At 26.2% G+C, this 15174-nt stretch overlaps 1 protein-coding gene across 1 annotated transcript; it reads right to left on the bottom strand.

Moving 5' to 3' along the window:
• Positions 1-389: 389 nt before the first annotated feature.
• Positions 390-1619, bottom strand: LOC109799666 (RING-H2 finger protein ATL78). The gene has a single exon (XM_020360270.3). It carries the CDS (start codon positions 1503-1505, stop codon positions 819-821), a length of 687 nt encoding a protein of 228 aa, XP_020215859.1. The 5' UTR covers positions 1506-1619; the 3' UTR covers positions 390-818.
• Positions 1620-15174: the final 13555 nt, after the last annotated feature.

Below are 15174 nucleotides of genomic sequence, written 5' to 3'. Positions count from 1 at the left end.
ACGATATTAAATCTTAATTTCAATTCTCTGTCCTATAGTTTTTGTGGTCCTACATATTCTCTGTCCTATAAAACAATATTACATTAATTGACTTGGTTTACTCTCTTCAAAGACTTGGAGTACATTATTATGAAGCACAAATGCTACTTACACATTAAACTATTTATATTGCACTTTTCTAGTATAAAATATAAAAAGGGAAAGTATAAGTGATGAAATGCGTATTTTTGTTATTTTATTATATATACACGAAGCGGCGAAGGGCTAATCCTAGTTTTTCATTGCGCAAATATTATTACTTTTATGGGCTATCTTAATTTACTTGGATTAGGCAATTCTTTCGGATAAGAAAGAGTGCATAGTTGTTTCATTCAAAATTGTCACCTTAGTTAACATTAAAAATAACAGTATATAAAGTAGGAAATAATTATGATATACACAGGTTGGTGACCACCAAAAATACACATAGTGTGCTAGCTTCGCCCTTTTTCTTGTTCCGAAATAAGCCAATAATCCTTCACTTTCATCTTCATCTAGAGACATCTTTAATCAAATCTCACGAAGATTGAAGACAGTACAAATCCTTGTTTGAACTAATAATAATTAACTTGAGAATATTATTGAAAAGAATGCAGTAACAAATTTAACTAGTTTATTTTACATTTGAGGTCAAAATAAAGCAACTGAAAATTTAAACTCTGACAAACATTGATTATGGTTGATTGGTTTGGCTAGCTATATAACCAGAACTGAAGGCATTAATTCTAGTACTACTACTAACTCGCGTCAAAAGGAACATATTATAGTAAACTGGCTAGCTAGCATCCTTCTCTATAGTTACGCTCCAAACCTTCAGGTTCTAATGGTTGGATCCTTATAATGGTTTCTGGCACTGCTGGCACTACTGGTTGTTGTGATCCAACAATTTTCTTACAAGTCTCAATGAGGCACTGTCTGCACTTGGGGCACGATGAGTGTGAACTTAGCCACTTGTCAATGCAGCGAACGTGGAAACCATGGTTGCACTTTGGCAAAATGCGCACCTTCTCACCATTGGTGAACTCTGAGAGGCATATCACACACTCTGTGTCCAAACCTGGGAGTTTTACTTCTGTTGAGTAACTCACAGTGGGAAAAGTCTTGAGGGCTTTCTTCTTGATCCCTGTGTTAGCCAATCGTGGTGAAGGGTTGTTATGGCTCCCACTTGATGAAGATTGGTCATTGATGACTATGTTTGAACACCGTAAGATACACTTGATGATGGAGTTCAACCCTAGTGAGCAAATAACAGCACACAAGAGGACTGAGAGTATCATGACAACGTTTGCATCGAAGTCACGGCCTTTGAAGTATGAGTCTGTGGAGTTGTATGTGTTCATCATGGAATCTGGTGAGTTTGCTGAGTTGGTTGATTGGTGAAGTGGGTTTTGGAGAAGCTTTCTTGAGTTATTGTCCACGAGAAGGTCGTGGACGAGTTGCGAAGTGAAGGAAGTAGAAGCATACATGTTGTTGGGAATCTTGAAGGAGTGTTAGTTGGAGTTGGAGCTAGAGCTTGAGGTTGGTTGTCTTAGGCCTTAGGGGTTTATATATAGGGGAAGTTATAACATGTAGACTATGATCTTTGATATGATATCTCGCTAGCTTTGATTAGAATATGTATCTATTATTGTTGTTTTGTGACTGGTTGGTTGTTAGAATATTCCTAAGGAGTTTTGGGAAGGATGGGAAATTTAACTTTTTATCCTGGCTGGGAGAGATAGATCAGAAGCATATATTTGGATGGTACATCCACTGACAAAGCCTTTTCTATATTAATTCGGCTTCCAATGATGGGTCCATTTTAATTCCACTTTACACGAAGCAGAATGAACCAAGTGGCACCGTGCCAGCTGTTAGTCCAAGGCAAACAAACCTTGAGCCAGAGAAGGAATAGTGAAATATGAAGCTTCGTGAAAGATGAGTTTTTCTTTTTATCAGAAAAAGATTATAAGCATCCATTATAATCTCTCACTATTAATTAAATGATGCAAGTGATTCAAAAGAACAAAATGAGATTTCAACCCCTAGTTCCTAACCTCATTAACAATATTTTTAAATCAATTAAAAAAAAAATTAGATACAAGTGAATTTTTAGTCGATACGAAACTTATAAGATGTGAGTTATAGGTTATATGTCTAATTTAATCTTACTGAACAAACTTATAAAATGAGAGATATTATCTACTTATATATTCTTAATTTAATTATTTTATTTTTGATTGATATGAGACTTAAATTTTTTAATAAATAATTATCATTAATAGTAATAATTGATATGATGTAATTATATTTTAGCAGTTATTATATATTAATTATTAATATTTTATTAAATAATAAAATAAAATAAAAATTATTACAGTTAAATAATTATATAATAATAAATTTTGTTATAGGACAAAAGCTGAAATATAGTTTCGAGGTTGATTCAATGTCCCATCTTTTGGGTCCCTAGCTATGATAAAAAGTTGAGCTTAGTGCCTAATCCCTACTGACTCACATGAAAAAGTTCAGGAAATGGTTTTTGTTTTTATTGTCGCCAGTTTCCTTTTGGTGAACCCGACGTAAGATGGTCATCTAATAATGCAACACGTTGAGGTTCATGTATACCTCATTAACTAATTAAAATCATCTCTTTAAGCATACAAAAACCAACAATCTTACTATATACATAATATGATGGTAAAACGTCATTACATTATGAACTATATATAATAAAAATGGTGGAGTAATTTTGATTGCTGCTTTGAGATAAGTTTGGTTTATTCCCTCTCAACCTCCATGTATATAGCTAACAACAACTAATTATTCAATGGTCTCCTCATGCTAGTACGACTCAGACATTGTGAACGTGGCAGATGCTGGAAAAATCTCACGTTTGGCTGGTCCTAGCGAGTGTGCTTCCCATAACAGCATAACCTAAAAAAGTGCAATATTAAAGGAAGATTCCCTTCGGATATGATTATGCATGATAACGTTTACATACACCCATCCACTGTTTAGGGCAAAAATTAATGGTTGATTATGTCTACTCACTAATGAGAGGGGCCTATTATCGACACGTGAAGAGGGTAGAAAGAAGAAATTTTACCCGATTCCTTCACCAATGTCCGAGGAACAAACAAATTGAATGATGATTATTATTGTTACATGAAAAAGAACATTTAGGTCACTGTAAACTCATAAGAATTTTTTCTATGACCGTGTAAAAGCAACCAATTAAAAATTATAACAAGTATGAATTGTAATTACATTTTTTCTAGTGTTTAAAATAAAAGTGAAAATTATATTATTTAATTTAATAATCGGTTACATATACAATCAATTATCATTATAATTAATTATAATGAAAATAAATATTGTTAAGATAAATTTATACAAATACAATATTTACAGGTGAATCCTTGATGAAGACAAAGCATGTGCATCAGTTCATATATGCATGTTCATGAATTTGTTGATTATTATTGGAGAAGAACATGAAGGCAAAATAATATAATATATTAATAAGTGATAGTAATATATTTTTGGTAATTAAAAAGTATGAAATTATGAAGAAATTGATTAATTAAATAGAATGTGTGTTAGTATCTGTATCTCACATGCTTAACATTTGTGATCCTGAAAAGAGCAGTGTCTCTGTCGGTCTTTGTCTTATCTCTGGGTCGATGTGGGACCAGAGAAACAATAACAGTTAGTGAGATCCAACCCACCAAGATACGGATCCAAGTAGTGGTACTTGTAGTACTGCCAGAGCAAAAAGCAAAAGCACCTCCTTTAAAAATGGCTTCTCTTCTCTGGTTGATTAATTACTGTACAGTGTACACGACTCTAATTAGTTAATGAAGAGCAATTACACAAAGCTAAACAATAAAAAAGCGAAAAAGAACCCCTCTCCACTTGTCTCCTCGTACACATTACTCCATTAAATTTATAATATCCCACTCCTGAATCCAGCACTTTCCGCGTATATATAAAGTCCAGCTGTGGACAAATAAAACGGGATTGGAGATCAAATTTAGCTTAAACATTTTGCCTATTTGCTCATTTCTTATCATTAACTACGCTGCTTTAATTAGGAACCACAACTAGTTAAATCTATCAGATTGCGATCTATCTACTTGCATAGTGTCAACATTGTAAACAAATTCATATGTCGCCGAAAGGATTTGGAACCATTTTCTATCCAAACATATATTATGATATGACACCCGAAATAATTAATTAACATCTTACATATATAGTATTATAAGTATATATATGTGTACAAGGAATGACGCATCAGACTTATGAGATAAGAGCTATATGTACAAACATTCGTTGTGGCCTACAGGTGGAGTTTATGTAGAGACATATAGAATGGCTTTTCGAATTTAATTTAATACCCAACAAACTTTTCTGCTTCAAAATTTTAATTATGTATGATCGATGTTGATTAAAAAAATTTCCTATAATACTTCTATATCTATAACATATTTACCAAAACAAAATGAAGGAGTATTGCTGATTATTCTTGCCCTTTCAATCTCTAGACAGTTAAATAAACTGATCTTTTGTATCTTCGGTGAAAAGCTAGTAACCACTTTAGCTAGTGCTCAAGTGAATTTAGTATAATATAAATGTTAAGTTGTTTACATAAATTTTATGTAACTAATAAAGAGGGGAAAAAATAAAGAAATTTAGAGCGAACTAAAGGTCTCATGTATAATTTTTTTATAAAAAAAATGTGATTTTCAATAAAATATACTTATGTAAGGAGTTAAAAAAATATTATTTTATTTAAAATAAATGTTCCAATTTATTATATATGAAAATATTAGATTTGTTGATACGAAAATCTTGCTCCCCCTATAAAGTGAAAAGTTGTTTAATTTGTATGTATATGCAATAATGTACAGTATTTCGCAATATGGTACGTAAACAATTACTGGGATGGTCGTTATCGTTCTCCGACTTATGCTTGGTGCTTCACACGCCATGACCGGGACTTGCCAGCAGCCACATGTCTGCTGCTTTACCGTAACTTTCAATTTAATACTAAGAAATTATTTAATAGAATGAAAAAGAAAGAAAAAAATTATTAAATAATTAATATATATATATATATATGTTTGAAAGAGACAATTTAAATAATTTGTGAAAAAATTATAGTGGGATCCATGTAAATTTAATTTCACTTTCTTATGAATAAATTTGTATATAATTTTCTAAAAAAAATATTTGAACAAGAGTAACCCTATACTATTGCCTAAATAATTAGTTAATAAAGGATAAAAATGTAATTATTTAAATAATATATTATTATATAAAAATATAACTATATAAAATATAATTTTAAAATATCAAATTCTTTCTATTTCTCATATAATTTTATTGTATCAAACAACTACAAATCTTAAATTATTTTTTACATATTTCTTATCAAATCAATTATCTCCTATTCATTTTCATTTCCTTTGATTATTTCTCTTCCCCTAAACAAAACATAAATATTGTGTGAATATATACTAACTGATGTGACTCATTTAAGATTCAACTCACAAAATTCACATTTTTGATAGGCTAAATAAATTTGATTCATAAAATAAATTGTTTAGAAAATGTTGACCTGTATTTGATTCCATGAAACCCACGGATAAATAAGTCAATCCAAAGACTCAATAAAAATTTAGATTTTTTTTTAAACAAATATTTTAAATTTGTGATAATATTTTTCTCTTTCTTTTAAGCTTCTGAAATATGACCAAAAAATAATAATACATTTAAAAATTTATAAATAACATCAAACATTTTAAATAAAAGTTCAAAGTCTTAATGTATCAATATTTAAATATTCCAACTAAAACATCAAAATGTTAAAGTTTTAAAAATTTAAAAACTCAAATACATTAACTAAACATCAAAGTCTTAAATCTCAATATTATAAAATTTTAAAAATCAAAATACATGGATTAATATCAAGGTTCTTAAAAAATAAACAATATCAAAATTTTAATGTTAAACAAGCTAGCACGTAGGCTCCTCTCGTATATTCATATGTACTATGCCATAAAGTATGACATTAATAACATTGCAAAGTATGTGTGATGTTAACAGGACAACTAAGGATTATATATAATATTCCTGCCAGTAGTTTATGCAAATTGCAAACTGGTTTAAGCTATCTCATCCCAAGATCATATGTTTGATTTTTCTAGAGCTTTTTTTCTGTGTTGAATTAGTATTCTATTCGCTTTTTTGGCTTTTCATTTCTGTGGTTTGGTCATTCATGATGTTCTCCTTTATTAGGTCACCCCCACTATTGATGTATGAATATATATGGTTTTACTTTACCCTATGCGGATTATACATGGATAAAACTTTCACTTGTTTAACTATTATATTTTCATGTACTATGCGCATTTCTCGAACAAAAGTGAACTTGAAGATACATAGACATGCTGAATGCTGATACCTCATTCGCTATATATATCCACCAAGAACCTATCATTTTGCATTCTTATCTTAAAAGACACTCAGTTTATATAAATTTACAAAGACTTCTCCAACCTTAATAGATAACATGAGCTATACACACACACAATCATCGACCTAATATATATTGGGGCACAAATAGACACTAATATTATATATTTTTCGAAAAAGACACCAAATCTCGTACAGATATTCCAATGCATGCCAATTGGCACCGAGTATCTTCTCTGTAAGTATCAGTAAACAGGAATCCCAATCCAAAATTATTTCTATGTAATTAACATTTCAAACTGCGCATTGTTTTATATATTACCAAAATAACTAATTTATTTATTTACTCACATTCACATGCAGCACAAGTTATTGTGATTTTTTATTCTTTAATATTTTACACATATGTAATTAATAACTTAATATGATATTATTTCCCATATTAATGTTTTTTGAGAAAGTATGAATTAGATCGAAATTTGTCTGCAACTCTGCATAACAGTAATTGTTTATTTAAGAAATGTTTTTTAAGCTAATGTTTTGGAAGTGTATATATGTGCAGAGCATGATAATTAAGCATTTGGAAGAAATTTTTTTGGAAAAGTTTTCTGTTAATTAATCACTTTTTTCTTACAGTTGTGTATATTTTGAATAAAATATAATATATTACCTTCTTTTTTTTTATAAATATTATTTGTAAATGTGGATGCATGTTTAGTGTAGCTGTCCGGAAAGAAGAAGAAAAAAACTTAAAAATAAAGAGCAACCACTGAAGTTTATTTATTTGGGAAAAATATTAGAAAAATCCTCAAAAAATAATCTTTAAAACGATCTTTTTTTTATAAAAGTTTATTATGTGTGAGAAAAATATTATTGCTATAAATCGATTACTTCTAATTATTAAATTCGGAATATAACTTGTATGCATTATTAGTATAAAAAAGTTTACACTGTTGTCCTATCAAGAATTATTATTGGTGTGGATTTTAAAATAATTACTGTAAAAAATTTAATATATATATATATATATATATATATATATATATATATATATATATATATGATGCATTCTCGATATAAAAAAAAAGTTTAAACCGTCATCTAATAAAGATTATTATTAGTGTAATTTTTAAAGTAATTAATATAAAAAAATAAATTTATTATATGATAATTTATGATTGAATGACACGTATCTTATTTAATAGCACTTTTTATTAATTTTAAATAATAATAGAATACATGTTAAATAGGATATACACTTACTAGCACTATCCTATTTTATTTTAGAAGACGAGAACCTTTATTATTTAGAACAAACTTTTTTAACACGGAAAAATTAATAGAAACTTTTTTTTTAACTTGATGACAAAGGTGATTCCTTATTCTTAGTTTTAGCTAAGTGAAATCGGGCAATCATATTTAGAAAATGTGTTGCAATTTAGTTTGTTTTAATAAATTATTGACGAATACCACTACCTAAATATTTTGGAAATGAATAATATTGTTATAACAAGGGATTATGAATGAAATTAATGTAGGTGTTTAAAATTATTAATAGAGATTAGTCATGATTTATGACCATAAATACTTTGTAACAATATTGTTAGAGAAATTATAATCAAAATTTACAAGTGAGGATTATAACTCAATACAAATAGATGATGACTTGAAATATTAGTCTAATGCAATTATCTAAATATAGAGATATAAAAAATATTTTGTCAACTTTTACGAATTGTAAACAAACTTCTAAATTTTTGAGACTAAATTGAAAAGATATAAAAAGATAAAGGATCCACATACAAAATTTTTAAATTCAAGGACCAGCATTAAATCTAATTTTAATTAAAATCTAAGATTTTACTGGACAAAAATATCACATAAAATAATCCAAACTCATCGTTAATTTGTGTGAAATTGAGTTTGAGTTTCTTAAACAATACCCCAAGTTCAAACTTAGTGGATAAAACAAAAATGAAGTTGGAAATTAAAACTCTACTTAAAAATCAATAGTTTCTCTGACAGAAATAGTTTTTTTTTTATAAAAAAATTGAACGCATAAACTAACTAAACTAAAATTTGAATTATCAAACAAAACATAATTTAAGCAAAAAAAAAAAAAGTGAGTCACCGAACCCAAGTGCGTATACATAGAAAAGAATCAGAATAAGAGCACCGGGGGAGTGGGGAGCCCAGCACGTTATTTTAAAAACGGAAGATTCAAATGGGCCAGGCCCAACGAGAAATGGGTCAAGCCGACGAAAAAAATTAGCGTGAGATTAGAAGAGGTTAGGGACTCCAAAGTATGCACTAATCTCATAAATGATTTTAATTTTATTTATTTTTTCTTTCAAGATGCCACAAAATAATGTTTTTGGAACTGTTCCAATATGGGGATTTTCACCGAAGAATTATCAGTGAGACAACTGTTAAGAAAAGTCCCCATACCCAAACAGGAACACAACAGTTGCACACACTGTCATGTCTCCTTCGTATGCATATCATTCCACATGACCCTCTGAACTCTGAAATAGCTCCCAAAATGTTAGATGTCTTATAAGGGATTTTTTTAAAAAATTAAAATTATGTAAAGTAGTGCTACTTAAAATATATTATGAAATAAATATAAAATTTACTTATAATATCTTCTGATGCTCAAATAGGGATGGCAATTGGGCCTCATGGGGGCGGGTAATAGTAAACTCGACCCCGCCCCGCTAAATGAAAATTGGCCCCATACCCACCTCATATCCGCGCGGGTATCTATTAAGTGGGTATCCATGAATTTATTGAATATACGCGGATATCCACGGATATTCATGGATATTTATAAAAATTTTAAGAAATTAAAAAAATAATATTACAAATAATTTTAAGTTTATATTTTAATGTCATTGAAATATTAAAAATAAAAATTCAATGTTAATTTTGAACTTTTATTTAACGTTAATTTTGTTGAAATAATAATAAAAATTCAAGATAATCAATAACTTAAAATACATCAATCTCACAAGTAAGTTAAAGTCTCATCACAAAGCTACAATAATTCAATCTCATAATTCTAAATGAAAGTAAATAACTTAAAATACATAAATTTTATTGGTCCAATCAAAGCTAAAAAATTAATTAAATTAAATCCAAAACAATTCTATAACATGCTTAACACATGTCGGTAACTTCATCAACCTCACTTTTGTAAGAAAATAAGATGAGAGAGTGTAGTTTTAGGGTTATGTGGTACATGGATAATTAGGATATTTAAGAAATAATATTAAACGGGTACCCGCGGGTATGAATATCATCATACCCGCCCCTACCCCATTTATAAACGGGTAAAAAATTATCCCTCCCCATTATCCGCAGGTATCCAATTAGCTTATCCATTTATTATCCGTAGCGGGTTTTATCCACAGATACCCGCGGGTGTGAATTTTTTTGTCATCCCTATGCTCAAATCTAGGAATCGAGTCTGTAGTAGACCATTGATAAAACTATAAGTAGTGTAGTCGAAGGTTTTTATTTTCTAAATTTTTATATCCCCATCAAAACTTCATCATCCAATAGAGGAATTTTTGTATCAATAAAATTATTTATTTGAGTGCTACACTATTATTATAAATATATGACGTGGAATTATAATAGATTAATTAGTATAAGATTATTTTAAGTTGAGTAAATTGTAAGATGATAATAAATTAATTAAATATAATATAAAGTCAACAAAATTTAACTTGCACAATACATTATTTCTTTGCAATTTATAAAGTTATTATTTTTTTATATCCATATATTTTAGTACAAAATACTCATGCACTTGAAGTCATAGTTTGAGTCCTAAACAATTTTATTAAAAGACACGAATTATTATATTTGCATAAATTAATATTGATTTATAAAGTTATTATTAATAATAGATTAAATTAGTGTATATATATATATCATTCAACATTAATATAAATATAAATCAGAAAATCGATAAATATAAAGTGTGCAACATATACAATTTCATCACTTAATATTCGTTTATTGTTTGGGTAATCATTAATAACATAAAAAAATTTCAAAAATAAGGTAAATAGAGAAATCACATATTAACAAAAGAGCGTTTTCTAATATTATTTATAGAATTCTCATAAAGATTTAAAAACATAAAAAAAGTATAAAATTTACATATTATTAACACAATTATATATTATTTATCCTGATATAATTTTTTTAAATTGTTTAAAGAGAAACTAATCAAATACATCATATCATAAGCAAAATATGATTTTGTGTTTCAATATGTAAAAGTAACGTAAAATTATTTCAAATAGTAGTCTATTATTATAAATAAAAAAGGTAATAAAATAATTAAATAAACACTCAATGCTCTAATCAAATCAAAGTTACGTATAAGTAAAATGGTATCTTTAGTCACTATTCCATATTTTAATAAGAGATCAATCTTCATTCTTTAAGTAAAGAATACAAGTATAAAATCATTTGTGGTGTAATTTTTTTTGTTATTCTGTTTATCCTTTTTATTTCACTTTTTTATTTATAATAATTATAAGGTTTAAATATTTTTTTAATTCTTATAGTCTTATTTACTTTATCTTTTAGTTTATATAGATTCATATATATATATATATATATATATATATATATATATATATTATTTTTTTTCCTATGCTTAACTTTTTTAATCCTCTTCAATTCATGTTAATTTGTTTCTAACATAGTTAAATGTGAGTGATATAAACTTATTAAATTCACATGACGAAGATATATTTGATTTTGTGGATAATGTGTCATTTAATGATTTAAGAGAAAATAAATGGAGAGTCTTTGATAATAAGATTTTTTCTTTTCCTCAATTTGTCGTAGGCATGTTCTAGAAATAAGTGAGAAAAAAATCTTATTGTTATCTTTCTTGTAGTGGGTCAAAATTAAAGATCAATAACCACATCAAACTTACATGGATGTCTCAATAAAAATAACCTTTATTTAGTTTTAAATTAATACTTACATGATACATCAAACTTACATATGACCCTAATGTTAAGATTTATTGATTACAAAAACATTTTCTAAATCTTAAACATCAACCAAACTAAATGTTCTACATATACAAAAATACCCACAACTTTATACCTCTTATATCATGAACCCAAATAAAATAGTTAAACAAGATTGAAAAATAGCAATTGCTTAACTCTAAGATAAATAAAAGAAAAGTGAGTCATCACCGTTTAAAATATTTTTCAAATACATTGTACTTTTATTTAGGTCAACTTCGCTACTCAATCTTAATAGTGTGTTTGGATGAGAAATTTTACAAATTTAAGGATTTTAAAATTATTGTTATTTGAATTACTTTGATTTTAATTTCTATCATTCTTGAAATATTTTGTTTAGATAAGTCAATTCAAATTTCTTAAATTTTAAATTATTGGATTGGATATGGTAATTTGATTCCACCATGGTAAAATTAATTTAAAAAATATATTTATATGTTGAGATTTTTAAATTAAATTTTATAAAAATAAATATTAATTATTTTTAAAATATTTAATAATTTTTAAAATTAATATTAGATAATATTTAATAATTTTAAAAATATTTTTGAATATTTAAAATAATTAAAAGAATGAAGAGATAAGAGATAAGATAAAATATATAAGTGAAGGAATTTCACAAATACTTGAATTTCAAATTCCTTATTAATTCTTCATCCAAACAAGATATTTCACTTCAAAGAATTTGAATTTCTTCAAATAAATAAATTACTATATTTAAATTTTATATCCAAACACACTATAAAACTGATAAAAGAAAGGAGAGAACATTTTGTTATTTTGGAAAATCGACATCAAGAATATGACATCATTAGACTATTCCATCATTCCATGCATAAGAATTCCAATTCATCGTTATAAAAATGATAACAAGATTTTTCTTCCACTTGCTTCATCAACACACCTTCCATAAACCAAGAAAGAGAATAAACTTTATTATTAAAAACTTTCCATTCCCTCCTTCTTAAACTATTGATTGGCACATCATTATTCACAAAATTAAATATATTATCATCACGTAAATTTAATAAATTTATGTCATTTAAAATTAATAATGTTAAAAACAAACTTAAAAACAAAGATTAAAAATAATTTAAAAAATATAAATAAAGTAAGTAAAATTATAAGGATAAAAAAAATATTTTAACCTAATTATAATGAGAATTGCATAGTTTGAATTTAATTCATGTACTCTCCTTCCGAATTACAATGCAGAAATGGGATAATATAAACAACAAATCGTAATAACTGGACGGTTAAAGCTTTAAAACTTATATTAACAAAGTACCATTAATTAATCATAACATTTTAAACATTGAAACGTACAAAAGTTTTCAACATAACTTATATTATAGGTATATTTAACTGTTGAATACATGATTCTATAAATACCCCCATTCATCTGTATAACCCACATTCAAAAATAATTTAGACTTGTGGCAAAGTGAAGTAGATATGAAGCTTTCTTTTAGGCACTGTTTTCTGTTGGCACTTATTTTTACAAGTATTTCCTTTGCCCTTACAAATGTAATTCATATATTTTAGGGTTATACTGAAGTGTTGTCATTTATTTGATTTCCTTGACCCTGTTTTGTTTTACAGTTTCGATGGCAACACAAACCGTTGCGACGCATACTTGCAGGGAATTACGATACCATACAAGTAATTGTGATTTTGTGAGTTGTACGAAGGCTTGTGTGGCGTATACTGGAGATCATACTGCTGTTGGAGTATGCTTCTCAGATGGATGCCATTGCGAATATGATTGTCCTCCATAACTTTATTTTAGTTCAAGTATCAATGGAAAACAAAAATAAACCTTGTATTGAGAGCAAGAATTTATGGACATCATATTTCATTAATACAATGATATTTGAGCAAATACAATGATATTACATATTTACATATTTATCCTACCCCCTCTCCCTTTTTTTCTTCTTGTTTTTTCTCCTTTATTTCAATTTTTTTTTTCTTTTCATGTGCTTCTCTAAAATTTGGAAATTTGCCTTTTTTTTCAACCAATTTGTTAATGGTACTCCGCGGTTCCATGTATTTTTTAATAAATAAATAAAAATAATTGATTAATAATAAGAGGATGGGAAGATTTATTTTTGGTAATTATAGTTATAAAAGTAGTATATGATAAATATATACTATGTAATTTAAAATAAATATGATAATTTCATTAATAGTGTGTTTGAATTGAGAATTTTAAATGAAGTAATTCATTTATTTAAAGAATTTTAAAATATTTGAGGTGAAATACCTTATTTGGATGAAGAATTTACAAAGAATTTAAAATTTAAACATTTGTGAAATTTTTTAAAATAGTTGAATTTTAAATTCTCCCAAAAAAGTAATAGTTTAAAATTTTTTATATTTTTTTTCTTCTTATTTTACTTATATATATATATATATATATATATATATATATCTTATCTTATCTTATCTCTTATCTCTTCATGTTTTTAATTATTGAATATTCAAAATATTTTTAAATTATTAAATATTTCCTAAAATTAAAATTTCAAATTATTAAATATTTAAAATTAGTTAATATTTATTTTTAAAAAATTTAATTTAAAAATCTCAACATACAAAAATATTTTTAAAATCAATTTTACCATGGTGGAATCAAATTATCATATCCAACCTAACAATTTAAAATTTGAGAAATTTGATTTGACTTATTCAAACAAAATATTTTAAGAATGATAGAAATTGAAATCAAAGTAATTTAAATATCAAGAATTTAAAATTCCTCGAATTTGTAAAATTTTTCCATCCAAACACACAACAAGAGTGTGTTTGAATAAGAAATTTAAATAAAATAATTTATTTGCTTGAATAATTTCAAATTTCTTGAACTAAAATATTTTGTTTGGATGATGAATTTATAAAGATTTTGAATTCAAATATTTATGAAATTTCTTAAAATATTAGAATTTAAAATTTTTTCATTTTTTTTATTTCATTTATATATTTTATCTTATCTCTTATCTCTTAATGCTTTTAATTATTAAATATTCAAGATATTTTAAAATTATTAAATGTTATTTAATATTAATTTTTAAAATTATTAAATATTTTAAATTTGATTAATATTTATTTTTATAAAATTTAATTTAAAAATCTCAATATATGAATATATTTTAAAATTAATTTTACCATGTTAGAATCAAATTACTATATCTAAACAAATAATTTAAAATTTAAGAAATTTGAATTAACTTATCAAATAAAATATTTTAAAGATGATGAAAATTAAAATTAAAATAATTCAAATACCAAAAATTTTAAATTTATTGAATTTCCAAAACTCCTCCTTCAAATACACCTAAAAGAATTTAAAAATCTTTTCGTTAAAAAAAAAACACCTATAAAACTTATTGTATAAAAACTTTAATTCAACAGTTGAATCATTAAAAATAAATATAAATATATATATATATATATATATATATATATATATTATTTTAAAAATGAATAGAAACATAATGAAATAAAACATAAAAAGTGAAAAAAGTGAGCGAGAATAGAAGTGATTGGGGTCCACGTAAGAAGAGATCTTAGGATTTGATCTTTAAAATGCTGGGGTGTTTGTTTCAGTGGT

The sequence above is a fragment of the Cajanus cajan genome, chromosome 2, assembly GCF_000230855.2.
Source record: "Cajanus cajan strain Asha chromosome 2, NIPB_CcT2T_4, whole genome shotgun sequence".
In the NCBI taxonomy this organism is placed as follows: domain Eukaryota; kingdom Viridiplantae; phylum Streptophyta; class Magnoliopsida; order Fabales; family Fabaceae; genus Cajanus; species Cajanus cajan.
Note: the sequence above shows the minus strand (reverse complement) of the source record. Positions and strands in the feature narration are given on the sequence as shown.